Source organism: Corvus kubaryi, unplaced genomic scaffold (genome assembly GCF_017639235.1).
Source record: "Corvus kubaryi isolate FWS band 111438036 unplaced genomic scaffold, C.kubaryi_AGA036_p1.0 split3-37296, whole genome shotgun sequence".
NCBI classification, from domain to species: Eukaryota; Metazoa; Chordata; class Aves; order Passeriformes; family Corvidae; genus Corvus; species Corvus kubaryi.
Window position 1 is genome coordinate 1,740,449 of NW_024582086.1, and position 16,474 is coordinate 1,756,922.

Genomic DNA, 16,474 nt, shown 5'->3' on the forward strand with positions numbered 1-16,474 from the left:
TAAACACAACTCGGAGTTAATCCAAGTCAATTCTTAAATTGAGTTAGTCAAGCTGTGAGCTAATCCTCTGTATTTACCTGCTTGTTCAGATAGGCAGCAGCCTAAGTTGCTTTAGACTTCACTTGATAATTGAAAGGGGAAGGCTCAGAGGGAGAGGTGATGAAATCTTGGTGTTCTCTTCATACCTCTCCTTTAAGGGCATATTTCAGTAGTGCTTTGCATTTATAAGTCTTGAATTCATAGAATGATCAGCATAAGCTACCCGAGGCCAAAACCCAGTACTCTGCTGCAGTTCTCTGCATATCTGACAGCTGCTGCTGCTCCCAGGGTATTTTGGGGAGTGTGTTACATCCTGATCATCCATAAAAACAGTTCCACAGAAAGTCCAACTGGTTGAGTTGGCATACTGTAGACAGCAGGGAGCATGGGGCAGACTGTGAGGACAAGGAAACCCAGTTGACCTCTGCCAAGAAACTAGTAACCAGCCCCAATTTTACAGCAGGGATTCACAAATTCTGGGTGTATTGTTCTGAGCACACCAGAGATTTGCATGATGGACAAGAAGTAAATCCCTTTCATTCATCAACATCAGGATTTTTGTCGTCTTGAGCTACTGGGTTTCCTCCCCCTCCATCTTGACAAGATCAAAGGTAAGATCTTATTTCTGGGTCACTGCTGTCCATCAGATAAGTTTGTTTGTGGCCTTGGGAAAGAGTAGTGACATGAGAATAGGGAATTTAAATCCTGTCATTAAGATAATTCTTTCTTATTGTTAATTCTAGGTTCTTTCAAACTTCATTCAGATTAACTATGCAAAATACAGCACTGCGGAAAGTGTCTGGAGAACAGTCAGTTGAACCAATGCAGATGTTGCATAAATATTCCTGAAGAAGCATGACTGTTATTTCTGGTTTGAGCGGTTGATAAATAGTTCCTGTGTCTGCATTGATGGTGGCCTGAACCACCTTAAGATATTGCCTGGCAGTCTTTTAATGTATTTTCAGGAGTAGGGGGAATAGCTGGCAAATTTCTATTTCGGATAAACTAAATTAAACTGCTGTTTGTGCATCACTGGTCATGGTGCATGTAGATCTATATTGAAGTGGTGCCTTTGTAATTTGGGGTTTGGCAGGCTTAATTGTGAACTTCCTTGGCTTCAGCATTTCCAGATTATTGTATTTTGTGGTGGTTTATTCTGCCTGAAGATTGAACATCTGTTTTGTGGATGTGGGGGAAAAGGAAGTACTCACTTTAAGGCTGGCCCCTCTCAAAGCTGCTTAGAGAATTGTGACATTTTGTTATCATCCAGATGATTTTTTTATCTAGCAAAAGGATATTGCCTGAATGTTTAAATACAAACTTGTTTCAGAAGAGTGCCAGCCTGTTACTACTTCTGAGTTTTAAACAAAAGGTGGAGTTTACTAATGGAGTCTCTGTTGATGATCTATGGAAGTGTTGAATTGTATCACTTGTTATTTCTTCTTAGAAACAAATGTTAAAAGTCTTTTTGTAAGTTGTTGAGAAGATCAAGTTCTTGTTACTTTTTCTGCTGGGGAGTGATAGTTGGAGAAAAGCATTCTGATTTTGTATATAGTGCTTCATGCCTTGATACAATCATAATCATACAATGGCCTCGAAGCAACCTTAGAGATCATCTAGTTCCAGGCCCCCTGCATGGACAGGGGTACCCTTCCCTAGACCAGGTTGCTCAAAACCCCATCCAACCTGACCTTAAACACTTCCAGGAATGGGGCATCCACACCTTCCCTGGGCAACCTGTTCCACTGTCTTACCACCCTCACAGTAAAGGATTTTTTCCTAATACGTAACTTAAATCTACTCTCTGTCAGTTTGAATCCATTCTCCTTCCTTCTGTCTCTACATGATCTTTTAAAAAGTCCTTCTCTGTCTCTCTTGACAGCTCCCTTCAGGTATTGATAGGCTGCAATTTGGTCACCCTTCAGCCTCCTCTTTTCCAGGCTGAACAATCCCAAATCTCTCAGGCTTTTCTTGTAGGAGAGATGCTCCATCCCTCTAGACATCTTGGTGGCCTCTTCTGGACTCACTCCAAGAGGTCCATGTCCTTCCTGTGCTGGGACCCTGGAGCTGGACACAACAGCACCACTCAGCTTGGTGTCCTCTGCAAATTTGCTGAGGATGCACTCTATCCTTGTAGCTGTGTCATTAATAAAGTTGATACAAAGGTCTTTGCCCACTGTTACCTTTTTTAATTATATTGATTAGTACACAAAATAGTCATGACAATATATTAAGAGCTAAATTCTGTCTATTACCCTTGCAATTCTAGTATTCAGAATCATTTTAATTAGCAGCTCCTTGCTCTGTCACTCTTTCTCTCTTTTTTTTTTTTTTTTAATAACAGAGAGAGAGACAAAAGAGGACAAAAACATGCACCATACTTGCTTCTTTTATACGCACATGTGCACACAATGCTGGCAGCAGTTAGTAATGCATCTTAAATGATGAACTATCCATGGTTACTTTGAACTTTTCTGCCTCTTAGTTTACTGCTTCAAATTTCATGTCTGTCAGTAAAAATAAACAATTTTAAAAGAGTTTCAGAAACTGCTTTGAAATTACTTCTTTTAGAAGGATTTGGTACTATGGAAGTCAGTATGATGGAAGTGTATATTTTGAAAATATATTCATATGACAGCAGCTTCATTGTGGTTGTGCTATGAGAGACCATCCATGTTGTAGCGACTTGTTTACATAAGCCTGAGCAAATTGGCATTATTCTCCTGGAACTGGTGTCTAGCTGTATTTTTCCTCTTTATTTTCTTGTGATTCTAGAAGTTTAAAGCGGTGAGATAATGTTGAAATTAGATGATTGCATGAATTATTACTCTAGAGTCTTCCTAGTTCATCTTGCTTTTACTTGAACTGCAGAAATTAAAAATTCACTTTCAGGGATATCTTGCTGCTCCAGTACACATCAATTAAAAAAACATTGTGAAGCTGCTGCTGCAGTTGTTTCTTGAAGATGGTGCTGTGGCTAGCAGAGATGTTTTAAAGCAATTTTTGTGTGTCTGTATTTTTTGTGTGGTTGTTTTATGCTGACCTGATCATTGTGTTGAAGAAGCTCCTAATACATCCAGAGACATCCATCTACCAGCCAGCAATCCCTTGCATTAAGGCAGATGCTCACTCTTTTCCCCCAGAGAGTGGGAAGAGGTTCTCCGGCCTTGATGAGTGGCAAAGGAATGGTCATCTCTAAGAAATTCTTAATAAGCAAACACTAATGGAAGTCATTAGGAGAAGCTAGATAATGACTGAAATAATTCTAGAGGTGCTGGATAGTAATGGGGAGGCAAACTGATGTGTTGGCTTTAAAAGGCAAACTGCAGGAAAGTGAGAAAACTGAGGAAGCCATGCAGAATTTTTTTGAGTTTTCAGACAAAGCTCAGCTTTTCAAAGAAGTCAGAGGCTTCAAGAGAAGATGAGGTATCATTCTGGGTTTAAAAAACAGCAAGAAAATGCTCCCCAAGAGATGGGTGTGGAATAGATACAATATGGAAATAATCAGGAAAGGAGGTTTAGCAAGTGAGAGAATTGCACTGGATGGTGCAAACTGACCTAGGTCAGGGAAGTATAGAAGGGATTCTGAAAAAGGACAACTACATAAAATAAGTGGAGGTTTTGTCTGACTGCAAATGAGCTTTCAAGTGCCTCAATGTGTAGCAGAGAAAGAGGTATCCTGTGTTTAACAAAGGAAAGGAGTATGATTTGGTTTTGGGGAGCACAGTCATGACACTTTTAGCAAAAGAAGTTGAAATGTTAATAGAAAATTACGAGTGTGTTTCTCTTTTTTCTTTATTTGGGTAAATTTCCTTTCATCAGTATGCAGAGAAACGTGGTGTGCTGGCTGCATCCCTTGTGGATTAGCCTGCTGCTGATGTGAGTCCAGTTTGTATCATAATTGACATGATGTAGGGTGAATGTGTTCATGATTTCACATGTTATAATGCCAAATACTATGGGTTTGTTCTTTCAAAGTATAAAATGTGACATCTTCTCCCTCCAGAAACCCCAAACAAAAAAATACACAACTCCAAGATAAAAACAATCCCTGAAAGAATGAACAACTTGTAATTTCGGGAATAATCTACTCATTTAAGGTCTTCTGGAGGTCCCTTCAGGGGCTGAACCTCAGAGTAGGTAAAGGAGACATTTGTAGTTTAGTTACAGACTCTTGAACTGTCTGCCATTTGGTGGAACCCAGTGCATGACTGTGGTCAGTTTGCTTTTGCCATCCTCAGAAGGAGTATGAGGCATGGTTAGAGGCAAATTAGAGTGGCATGTGGAAAAGATTTCCCTGCAAGATAAAGGCTTGAGGATATTATACTATCTACTGGTTTGTTTGATTATTTTCATTGAAAATCTCTGAAGAGAGGTTTTTGTCTTTTTATACATTCAGATTGATGATCTGCTTTTATTTGGGGGTGTGGGCAGGGTCTCTAACCTTGCCCTGGTGGGATGACTTGGAAGGTATCTCTGCTGAGCCATGTTCTTTGTGACAGCAGATAATTTCTCTGAGAGAGTGCAACTGCATCATGATATTATTTAATTGTTGTAAATTAATTCAGCGCATGCTAAATAATTAAGGTGACAGATCATCTCCCTAGTCTCACAGTGGGGAAAGAGGGCAGTTTAACACAACACTCTCTCTGCAGAGTTTGTGAAACTATTTAGCTTGGTTAAGGCGGCTCTACCTGGGGCATCTTTGCTGAACTTCCAGGCTGTATTCTGTCATGGGAAGCCTTAGCAGCAGTCTTGTAGTGGTCGTATTGTCGAGGCCAGAACAATGATCTTCCCCAGATTAGCCACAGAGCTCCTATTCAAAAAGGTTTGACTGACGTAATTTTTTTTTTTTCTTGTTTGAAGCACAGACTGCACTGTGAATGCAAATGACTTAGATTTGAGATCCTTGTGTTGTGGAAGAGTCCTACTGAATGTAAAGGCAGTTTTTAAAATTTACATAGAAATAAATTTCTAGCCTGAGATCACTACTGAAATCTTCATCTTTTTTCCTCACATAAAAAAAGCTAAGAGCTGTACTGTGAAAGTAAAGACTGAGGTAGTGGAAACTGGAAGTCTCTTTTAGCCTCAGGAAGTTGCAAACTTCTCTGCAGCAGCTTTTAAAAAGTCTTTGAGATGTACAGGTGTGAGTTGGTGGAAGGCAGAAGGAAAGGTAGGAAAGACGAGTTTATTTATGTTTACTTTTTTTCTCATTAGTAATACGTTTTGAGACTTCTGCATTTTAATTTGATCTTTAAGTGTGCTCCCATGTTGGTTTGGTTTGGGTTTTTTTGTCAGATGCTTTTCAGGTGCCTGGGCATCTTGGGATTAAATTTTCCAAGGTGTTGTCTGTTACTTTGTTTTGATTTGCTTAAATAAAATCTGAGTGCTCTGGCTGATGATTTCAGTAAAGCAATCTGCAAGCTGATACACATCTAAACATGCTGCCATCTTGCTTTTAATGCTGTTAGTGGCTAAAGAGGTGGTTGTAATTAATATTAAGCCGAATGTATGTTTTGGCTGACAAATCGCAATCAAAGCAGGCATCATACCAATGCAAAAGTAGATGTATTACTTACATGGAACCGTAGCAGTAATAAAATCTCTGACTCTTTGTTATATCTTTGTAAGACTGTATCACTTCCAAGACAATTGTTTAGGACACTGTTGTTCTGAAGGGGCAGCAATGGTGTAGGCATTACCTGTTTCAACACGTTCAGTTGTTGGGTTTGATCTGAACTTGGGAGATTTTTGTCCTGTTTTTCTGGTTGTTGAAGTCCTGAGTGCTCAGATGGCTGAAAACAAAGAAAAAAATCCCATGAAAGCATGCACAAAAAAAAACAACTGAGAAAAGCCAGAAAACATGTTATGTGTGTGGGATAAAAGGAGGGTGTTTTTCAACAACCAGAAGAGGATAATGCCATTTTTGTGATCTGATCTGCTGGGGTGTCTGTGCTGTTTTTGCCTGGTCTCCCCTGAGATTTTGAGGTGGGTCAGGCAGCATGCTGGAGATCAAATGGCAGGTAGTGATGGCACTTGCTCCACTGGTCTTGCTGGAGGCTGTTCTCCTGTTCTCTCTCAGTGCCTAGGCAGAAGGCTGTCTCAGCTGGCCTCACTGACAACCTTCTGTAATCCGTCCCTGTCACACAGAACATCCTGTGAATGCAGCTCTGGTAGTGCTTCTGCAGCTCTGCTACAAAATCTTGTTGTGCTGCATACACAACAAGAAAAGTTGTCAGGTGAGTGAGGTCAGGAGAGAGGGTTTAGTACCAACTGGTTCTGGGTTTTGGGCCAACCAGCTCAACTGGCTTTTGTAGTTCCCAGTTCGTTTATTATTGATAAGTCATTTTTTGGTGACAGCGAAACATTTAAAACATTGTGTTACTCTTCTTGTTGCAGGTCTCCCTCCCTCTCCTTCCCTCCCTTCTGAGCCTTAATGATATGTTTTTTAGCCAGTTTCTGTGTTGTTCATTTATTGTGTCAGGTTGGAAAATGATCCTTTTTAATAATTGCTCTGGATATGTTTGTGCTCAAACAGTGCAATGCTTCATCAACAGTGGGAGTTCTGTGAGCAGAAGCAGCCTGCATAGAAATTGATGTCATTGGATTAACATTCTCAGTCTGTGAAATAAAAATTCTGATCTCTTAAACAATATCTGCAAAGAATTGACATTTAATGTCAAAGTGGATTAACCATTGACAACTGCAAAGAAATTACTAGGTCCATAGGGGATTCCTCCACAGGGACAGGGATTTGATGGAAAAATGTTTCTGGATATAAATTGATTTCCAGTTGTGGTTTGGGCAAATACATGTGCTGTGTTTTGGGGATGAGGTATTACTTATATAAGCATCTTTTACTCTGTGTAGTTATTGCCTGTGTTGGTGTAAGATTTTTTGACCCTATATAGCATGCTAGTCCAGCAGCAGCATGAAAAATTCACTTTATTTTCTGTGAGGATCTCAGTTTCTTCTGCAGAAGTGAATGAATAAGGTCAATTTTGTTGTACCTTCAGTCTCTCCTTGATCTTTCTTCTTAAAATTAAATATCTGGCCAATTTCTTAGAGCTGGTTGTAACTTTGTTACTTTTGTAACTTTTGTCGCTCTTGATACTGGGAAAGGGCAGAATCAAGTATGTTTTACTCTGGGTTTTGGTTTGGTTTTATTTCAGTATTAGCAAGGTAGAGATTTCCTATTGTTGTTTCTGAACCTCTTCATATGTTAGCAAATTCCGTTCTATTTTCCTAGACAGTGAAGTTAGACTCAAGAAATGTCTGGCTTTACTGGCAGGGACTGTTTCCAGGAGGGTTGATGGTGCAGCCAGCACAGGAAACATGGTGAGCTTGTCCCTTGTTTTTGGCACTCCCCTTCCAGACTTCCATGACCCCTCAGTAATACTTCACAAATCCGTTTTCACAGTGAATTTGTTCATTCTTATGAAGAGCTTCCAAATGGGTGAGCAGCTATAGCTCTGTAGTTCTTTAAAGCAGTCTGGCTAGTGATTAGAAATAGCAGACAGGAAGGCTTTGGTGGTAGTGATGTTTGTAGAACTGGTCTTCCTGGGAGTAATGGAGGGTAGTGTTGCATGTGCTGCAAGAACAGGTGTAACTTGTGTGTTTTGTTGGTAGTTGGTCTGAAGGTGTGCTGAATAGTTGCATTTACCACTGCTGAACGTATTTAATCAATGCCATAAACTAGATCTAGTAGTATTCCAATACTTATTGCCATGGTAATAGTGGACATGATGACACTCTTTATCCTGCTTTCTGGAGAGGGGTGTCAGGTGATAGAGCCTGGCTGATACCAACCAATGTGCAGAATTTGTATTGTAAAATGTGTGTAATCAAACACATGTGATCAGCAAAGCTTGACTGGGACAGTTAATTTTGTGCTAGCTTCCAAACTGTTAGTGCATGTGCTGAGGCAGGAGAAAGGGTAGTCTCTTTGCTGAGACATCAGAAATTTGATGGGGAGATGGTACAGAGTCTCATTAAGTGGAAAAAAATCAGTCACTGTTGTCAGAAGAACTTCAAGGCAAGAGTATAACAATGGGCCACACCATCTGTCTGGAAATCCCCTCTTTATTTATTTTCTGCTTCTTTTGCCCAATACTGAATTGCAACTATTACCTTTTTGCAGCTCTTTTAAGTATTGAACAGAGTGCAGGAGGTTATCCTCATTTGCAGATACAACACCCCATGGAACAGAGAGAGGGCAGAATTAGGAGGAAATTGTAAAGATCATAACCACTTCCACTGAGGAACATGGTAAATGCAGGCAGCTCAGCTTGCAAACTGCACACACTGAGCTACCTGCATTAAATGTATTCCTCAAAACTTAAATTATTTTGGCTTGTCCTAATGCTTTGGTGATGCCCTGGTTTTTGATAAAGTAAAATAAGGGAACTGCCCAGGAAATTCAGTTTTTAGGAGTAAAATGGCAAGATGGACTTTGTCAGTTTCCAGTGGGTGTAATCAACAAAATAGCAGCTGTGTCCCCACCAACCAGCAAGAAGGAAATGCAGACTTTCCTACGCATTGTGGTTTTTTGGAGGTTCCGTATTCCAGAGTAGAGTCAGATTGTAAGCCCTCTCTATCACATGACATGGAAGAGGGATGATTTCAAGTGGGATCCTGAACAACAAGAAGGTTTTGAGCAAATTAAACAGGAGATTATTCATGCAGTAGCCCTTGGGCCAGTCAGGATAGGAAAAGATGTAAAAAGTGTTCTCTACACCGCAGCCAGGGAGAATGGATCTTCCTGGAGTCTCTCACAAGAAGTACCTGGGAAGACTCAAGGACAACCCCTGGGGTTCTGAAGTTGGGGATACAAAGGATCCAAGACATGCTGCACGCAGTCTGGAAAAAAGTATCTGGCAGCTTAGGAAGGGAATCAATCTGCTTCAGAAGAGATACCAAAGTATGGCTCCTCCTGGCACCCCTACTGCCCAGTGCTGGACTGAATGTGCAAAGGGGAAGTTCCTTCCACACTTCATGCCACTGATGCTACGTGGAGTAAGTGGGTTGCGCTTGATCACAACGTGAGCTCAAATAGGAAATCGAAATCGCTACAAGTCATCATGCTCTGGCCCAAAGGCAAAAATTTCAGATTATCATCAGAAAAGGAGGAGGAGGAGGTGGTAACATCCTGAGGAGGCCCTACCACATAATCAGCTACCTGGAAATGAGAAGCTATACTCTCTCTTTACTGATAGTTTGTGCCATATCGTAGGGATATGTCAAAAATGAAAAGCTGCTGTATGGAGTCCTATATGACAAGTTGCAAAGCTGTTGAGGGACAAGTTGGATCAAGTCAGGTTGCAGAGCTTAAAGCTGTCCATCTGGCTTTGGATATCGCTGAATGAGAGAAATGGCCAGTGTGCTACCCTTTACACTGACTTGTGGATGGTGGCAAATGCTGTGTGGGGTTGGGTGGAACAGTGGAAAAAGGCCAGTTGGCAGCACAGAGGGAAACCCATCTGGACTTCCGAATTGTGGCACGACATCTCTGCCTGAGTAGAGGAGGTGGTGGTAAAAATATGTCCTGTAGATTCACATGCATCCAAGAGTCAGGCTTGTGAAGAACATTGCAACAGCAGACAGGTGGATGAACTGCCAAGGTTAAAGTGTCTTGGGTGGATCTGGACTGGCAACAGGAATTATTTCTGGCTCAGTGGGCCCATGATGCCTCTGATCATCAGAAAAGAGATGCAACACTCAGATGGGCTCATGATCTAGGTGTGGATTTAACCATGGACAGTATCTCCCAGGTTATCCATGATTGTGAGACATGCGCTGCGATCAAGCAGGCCAAGCGGGTGAAGCCTCTGTGGTATGGTGGGCGATGGTCCAAATACAAATATGAGGAGGCCTGGCAGATTGATTACATCACACTGCCTCAAACACGCCAAGGCAAGCGCTATGTGCTCACGATGGTAGAAGCCACCACAGGATAGTTGAAGACCTACCCTGTGCCTCATGCTACTGCCCGGAACACCATCCTGGGCCTGGAAAAGCAAATCCTTTGGAGGCATGGTACCCCTGAGAGAATCGAGTCTGACAATGGGACTCATTTCAAAAACAGACACCTGGCCCAGAGAGCATGGGATTAAGTGGGTGTATCATAGTCCCTATCGTGCCCCAGTCTCTGCAAAAATTGAACAGTGCACTGAACTGCTAAAAACTACATTGAAAGCAATGGGTGTGGGACCTTCAAACATTGGGATCTACATTTAGTGAAGGCCACTGGTTCGTTAACACTAGAGGCACTACCAATTGAGCTGGCCCTGCCCAGTCAAAACCTCCATGTACTGTAGAAGAGGATAAAGTTCTTGTGGCACATAAGAGAAGTGTGTAAGGGAAGACAGTTTAGGTTAGTGCTGCCTCAAGAAAAGGCAAACCCATCCATGGGATTTTATTTTGTTCAAGGACCTGAGTGTACTTGGTGGGTAATGCAGAGGGATGGGGGAACATGGTGTGTACCTCAAGATTTGAGTTTTGGGTGAGAACAGTCTGTAATGTTGAATTATATAGTATTGGTTGCTCAATGACACTGCCGCTATATGCCGTAACTACCATGGGCAATGATTATGGATGCTCCAGATACACCAGTTGTGAGATCCTCATAGATCCTACAGTCATGGACTAAATGACACAACAGACATCTTGGAGGGACAGCCACTGACTATGGAAATGATACTGTGTTTGTGTATACTTATATATGTATGTATGTAAAGTTGCAAAGTGTAGGATCTGGGCATGATGCAGATGGCATAGAATAAGGGGTGTATAGTGCTTGGTTTTTGGCCAAGACAGACTTAATTTCCTCACAGTAGTTGTGAGGGGTCAGAGCTTGGAGCCTGTGGGCATGCCTAGGTGGTTGTTCTACCCCACGGACATCACCGCAGGGGGCTGGAAGTAAGGGTATCTTGCTTCCAAGAAAGAGTGAGGGGGTTTGCAGTCAGAAAAAAACCATATGGGCACAGAGGGTCTGTGCACAGTTCATTGTCTCAGGTGCAGCATGGCACCAGGTTGGTCTTTGAGCACTTTAGCATGTAAGTCACCCTCTTTTTGTATACTTACATTATTAATTTTAATGTTGTTGCTGTTACTGTTCATATTCTTATCTCATTGCTTTAAATTGTTCTTATCTCAATTTGGGACAGTAGGAAAACACCTCCATGAGTCCATAGTAGGTAACTAAAAGTTTGTGCTACCACTATCATTTTAACAAGTAGCAAAATGAAATGCTAGGCAGGACAAATCAATGCTGCTGCTCTTCCCTGGATGGCATTCGTTTTTATTTGTGATGGCAAGGCTGCCATGGTGGGATGATGCATTTATTTGTGAGTTGAACAAATTAATTGCGAGCAGGATTGTTTAGTGAAGGCTGCCAGAAGTGAGTGATGCCAAATGAATACTTTCAGATGGCAAAAATTCAGATGGGACATCTGGAAGTGTGTCATTTATGTGAGATCTTTTTCTTACTTTCTCACCTTTTTTACATGGTCTTCAAATGTTTTATTTTCTTTGATGAGTTTACAGGACCTATCCATCTGGGGTCAATTAGTACTTTATACTGTAAGCTAAGTTTTTATTCACCAGTGCAGTAAGGGTAGCTTTGTTTAGCTAAATTGCACTTAACAGCTTCAAGGTCACAGTATCACCATCTTCAGAGTCATGTAATCCAGAAACTTGAAGTCTGTGAAGTCAAGACAAAGTGATACCAAAAGGCACTCTCATACAGATGCAGGAAACCAAAGCTGAAAGAAGGCAATAATGCAGGAGACCTGGAATTGTCTGACACAGGAGACAGCACAGGGTGTGAAAATCCAGTTTTCCATTCTGTCCCAGAACCTTAGTGGAGGGGAGCAATGTATATTTGTGGCCCCAGATGAGATACTCAGTGATGCAGAAGTCATTGGTACTGCTCTATTACTGCAAATTTGCAGATCACCAGTGCGCTGTTCAAGGAACTGGTGAGGAAAAAGGGTAATGACTTTAGTCACTGGGTTTTGTAATGGATTTTCCGAAAACAGCTCCTTCAAGAAGACGCTTGTAATGCACAATTGCATTTCTCCTAAGTACTCCAAGCAATGACAAGACTGCATGGTTCCTCTTTTCTGTTATGTCAGACAGCTGATCCACAAAGCATGATGCTTAATCATGGCATATCAGAGAGCAGAATGTTTTATTTGGTGAGGATGCATTCCTTCACAGACAATCAGAAATTTTATCATTTTCATTTTATGAATTTTAGATCCTGATCCAACATGTTTCCCCAGTTTGCAGTTCTCTAAATGTACTCAGTAAAGACAGCAGTGTCTATCAAGAGAAGAGTACATTAAGTGGTATTTGCCTGCACCACTGGCAGTTCCAGTCTTTGGGACATGTGAATCTGCTTCCAAATTTGGGGATTTTTTTCAATGCTCTGCAGTGTAGCAAGGTATCAAAATCTCATTAATAAGAAGCTACTCCTGTGCTTTTGTTTTTCAGAATTTATTTTTAAAAAGAAATTACATTTCTTGTCATAATTCCTTTAGTGAAGTTAATTTGAGGATCCTGTTCCCTTTATTTGCAGTTCTTGAAAACACAGGGCTGCACCCTAAACTTACATAGGTATTAAGTTAGGAGCCACTTTTATTTGCTTAAATGGAGTCTGCCTGTTCCAGCACTGCTGTGAAATCACAGTCCCCTCTTGTATTTTTTTATTGCTGAAGATGATGAGGCAGGTGGGGAGTGGGGGGAGAGTTCTTTTGTACAGGCTGACCCTTTTTTTGGCTAGAATGCTTTTATGAGCCTAACCATTTGGCAGAAAGTGTTTATCGTTGTGTACGTCGTAATCAGAAGGTTGGAATGAAAGCTGTTTGCATAAGAGCTTTCCTTTTCCCTAGCCAAATTGAAACATCAGTGAAATACAAGCAATGAAAATACAGGTGTAGAAGGGGAAACAAGAAATGATCATAGGCTTAGGAAATTTTTACCACTTCATGTAGAAAAATGACTACAGGCATATTTCTTCTCTCAACTGCATTAAACACTCATTGGATTTTATGGGTTAAGCGTTTTCTGGCATTTGTGTTCTACTTGAAGTACACAGAGCTAGCTAAAGGCTAAACAGACTTCAAATTTTTTTTTCTTAGTTTTTCGGGTTTTTTCTTCTTTATGATGCTCCCTAGTAAAAATGTTTGTTTTCTCTCCTTTTTGTTTGACGGACAGGATTCTAAGCATACCTCTGGTTTTGGTTTAGACAGTATTCCTTAAAGGCAGCTTCAACTGTAATTTTTTCTCCACCTTCATTATCCAAAAATGGCAGCATTTCAGGATTAAGAGAAAAGATTTTAAAATAAACTAGCAATGACCTGTTGTAAAGTAGGTGCAGTGAAACTGCTGCTTTTAAGCATGCTATGAGATGAACAGAAAAAAAGTCTTCTGAGATGCTATTTAAGTTACAACTGCAACAGCTCACAAGACAGTAAAGATATGCTGGTTGAGGATTTTCAGGCTGTTGATAGAGTTCTACTGAAAATCAAGTTGCAGAAGCTTCCCTAAGTCAGAATTCCAAGGTGATGCTATCTGTTCCCCCATCCATCCGTGGAAAAATTAGTGAATTTCAGAAAATTAGTTCAACTCTCATTTTTGGAAGGGAACGGGAAGCCCAAAGGTTTTCTTTGTTCTTTGACTTTGTGAAGGCTATCTTGGAGAGATGCTATGTCTCCATTTTCTGCCCTCCCCATGAGTATAGTAGTAGAAATTTGGAGGAGGGAGTGGAAAGAATGAATGGTTACTAGCAAGAACTGAGTAGGAAAGAATAGGGGTCACTGGAAAGCTATATAAAGATGGAAAAAGTGATCCTAGAGCTTGGAAGATGAGACAGCTACATGTGACGTAAGGCATGTGGGGATGTGTTGAAATGAGAAGCAGGCATTTCAAGATGATGCTTTTTAAGAAGGAGGAATAATTTCCACAGTGGCGTGCAAAGGCTGAGTTTAAATTAACGAGACCAAAAAAAAAAGACATAACTGAATCAGAAAAGCATGTGAAGCATAACTTTCCTACAGCACTTATCTGTTCATTCTTGGCTTGGTAAGTAAGTGTTGCCTGTGAAAAAATGAACTTGTGGCCAGGAAAGTTACTGGCATTGTCTGTGTAACTATAGCATGGCCTCAGTTTGAAAAATACCACCGAAGTTTGGAGTAATTTTTGGTGTGTTTATTCGATGCAGGTAACACTTTGTATGAGTAGATTTCTGCCATGACTTGCAGAATAGGAAGTGATAGATACAGAGAGCAATAGGTGTCTCTCAAAAATCCTTTCCATGGTGACTAATTTGTGGGTTGTGCTGTATATGTCTGGTCTGTCTAAGGGAAAAAAGCAGCCATAGTCTTAGACTAGAATTTTTAAATGGGATTCATATCTTGGACATTTACAGGGGTTTCCCCCTCCACCTTTTTGTTTGTTTTCTTTGCACACAGGAGTAGAAAAAGAAAAAAGTAGAACATATCTGTGGAAGCTGGACTGACCTTGATAAACATGATAGCTGTGGAGATAACGTCATTCTATTGAATCAGCTGATTAAATTTTACAGTTCAGTATATTTAACATACTGCAAATTTGTGGCTACCTGGAAAGAAGGGTGTTATATTTTTAAGTCATAATGTATAAGGTGTTTTTCTTAACAAAGAAGAAAAGTTCATGTGATCACTGAACTGTAGAACAATAATTATTGAGAGAATAAATGTATTCCAGCAAGAAATTCTATGAGTATTAATTTGTGGGGGTTTTCTTTTTTCTTTTGTTGTGGGGGAAAAGGTCAACACAGTTCCAATGTTCTGTAGGTGACCATATTTTGTTGCAAATCTGGGAGCGGTCTGTGCATTAGCCTTCTTGCTGAATTCATTTTGTGTGATCCTAGTTTGTGTGGTGAAGTGAATTTTCTTCCTATTCTGGAACAAACTCCAGTATCCCCTTTGAAACTTCTGCAAATCTGTTGTGAGTGGTCATGTCAGCAAGTGGGGCTGTACAAACTCAGACTGGTTTTGCAGCAGCCCAGGGTCTTGTGCGTTGACTGCCCACCCAGTTCTCTTGTTATTCTCAACAGTTTGTTTTTTTTCCCTTCCTGTTAGGAATAAATATCAGTATGACTAGAGTCTGAGGAAGGGCTTCTGTGTTCCTACAAGAGCTTGCTGGTGCAGAGGAACAGTGCAAGGACAGCAGGGACATTTTGAGCTACCATGGATATCCCCACCAATTTGGTGCCATCCTCCATGATGTCCCAACCTGAGGTGATTGAGGTGAGTAGACCACGATAAAACTCTAGCAGGTGAACTGATTAGACCTCTTTCTTATTTCCTCATTAAATACTAGCATTTTCTCCTCTGTCATTTTGAGTCATCAGGGAAATATTTCCTGGAATACTGTATCAAAGACACTCATCACTTACTAAGAGTGTTGTTATACTGTTACACATGACATTGCTGTGTTATACTACTATTTGTAGAAGCATATATATATGGCAAAATATGATCTTTATTGACTCCATGTAGGTGATGACTGCACTACAGCTTGATTTTTACTGTGCCTAATAAATACAAAATAGAGGCTGTAATGTGGATAAGTTGGACTAATACCAAAGGAAATTTCAAGTTCAGTGTTCTTAATCAGAAAAGTTTTAAGTGAAAAACAGTAGTAGAATTAGTAACACATTTAGAATTACTGACACACTAATCTTGCTTTCATGAATCCACTGTGTCTTTCAGACTCATTTATAAAAGTGATTTCTTAGCTTCACGTACTGAACACCAAGTACTTGAGTTTTCTGTAAAAAGTAAAAACTACAAAAAGAAAAGGAAATGCTCATAACAGTCAAGATTTCATTTCAGAAAAGCATTTTCAAAGTGCTTTTGACTTCACAGAGACCCAAGTGCCTGTTACAATTTAAAACATTTAAGAGGTGTATTTTACTGAAAAAGGCACCACAATTAATTAAGGTAGATATCAGAAAACTGGACATTTGGAAAACTGGACAAAAAGAATTTGCCTTTTTTTAAATTCGTGTTTGCTGGGGATTCTTTGGCTGAGGAGACTATAGCTCTCAGCAATATGCACTGAGAAGTGCCGTATTTCAAGGATCCCTAGACTCTGTGAGATTAGGAAAAAACATGTCCACTACTGGGTGATGATGTGATATGAGCTGAATCCAAAGTCTGCTTTGGAGAAACTTCTTTGTGCTACTCTTCTTCCTGTGTTTCAAATGGAGACCTAGTGTATTTTAAAAGCATGTTTCTTGCTTTTTGAGTCTTTGTTAAGGTCCCAGAAGAATTTTGTTTCTTTACAGCACAACAGAATACCTGGTAGGAGGTAGATGCTGCATGCTTCTGTCCCAGGCTGCATAGCTATTGCCAGACTCCTCCCTCTTTCTGGGGAAAGGCTCTGC

General features: G+C 40.5%; 1 protein-coding gene across 2 annotated transcripts in view; it reads left to right on the forward strand.

The window, feature by feature from the left end:
• Positions 1-16,474, forward strand: part of LPAR1 (lysophosphatidic acid receptor 1) — a 74,746-nt gene that overhangs the window by 10,536 nt on the left and 47,736 nt on the right. For both annotated transcript variants that reach the window (XM_042015256.1, XM_042015255.1), the window contains one exon: positions 15,165-15,332. In XM_042015256.1, coding sequence (XP_041871190.1) covers positions 15,273-15,332 — 60 coding nt within the window. In that variant the 5' untranslated portion in view covers positions 15,165-15,272. The remainder of the gene's footprint in view (positions 1-15,164; positions 15,333-16,474) is intronic.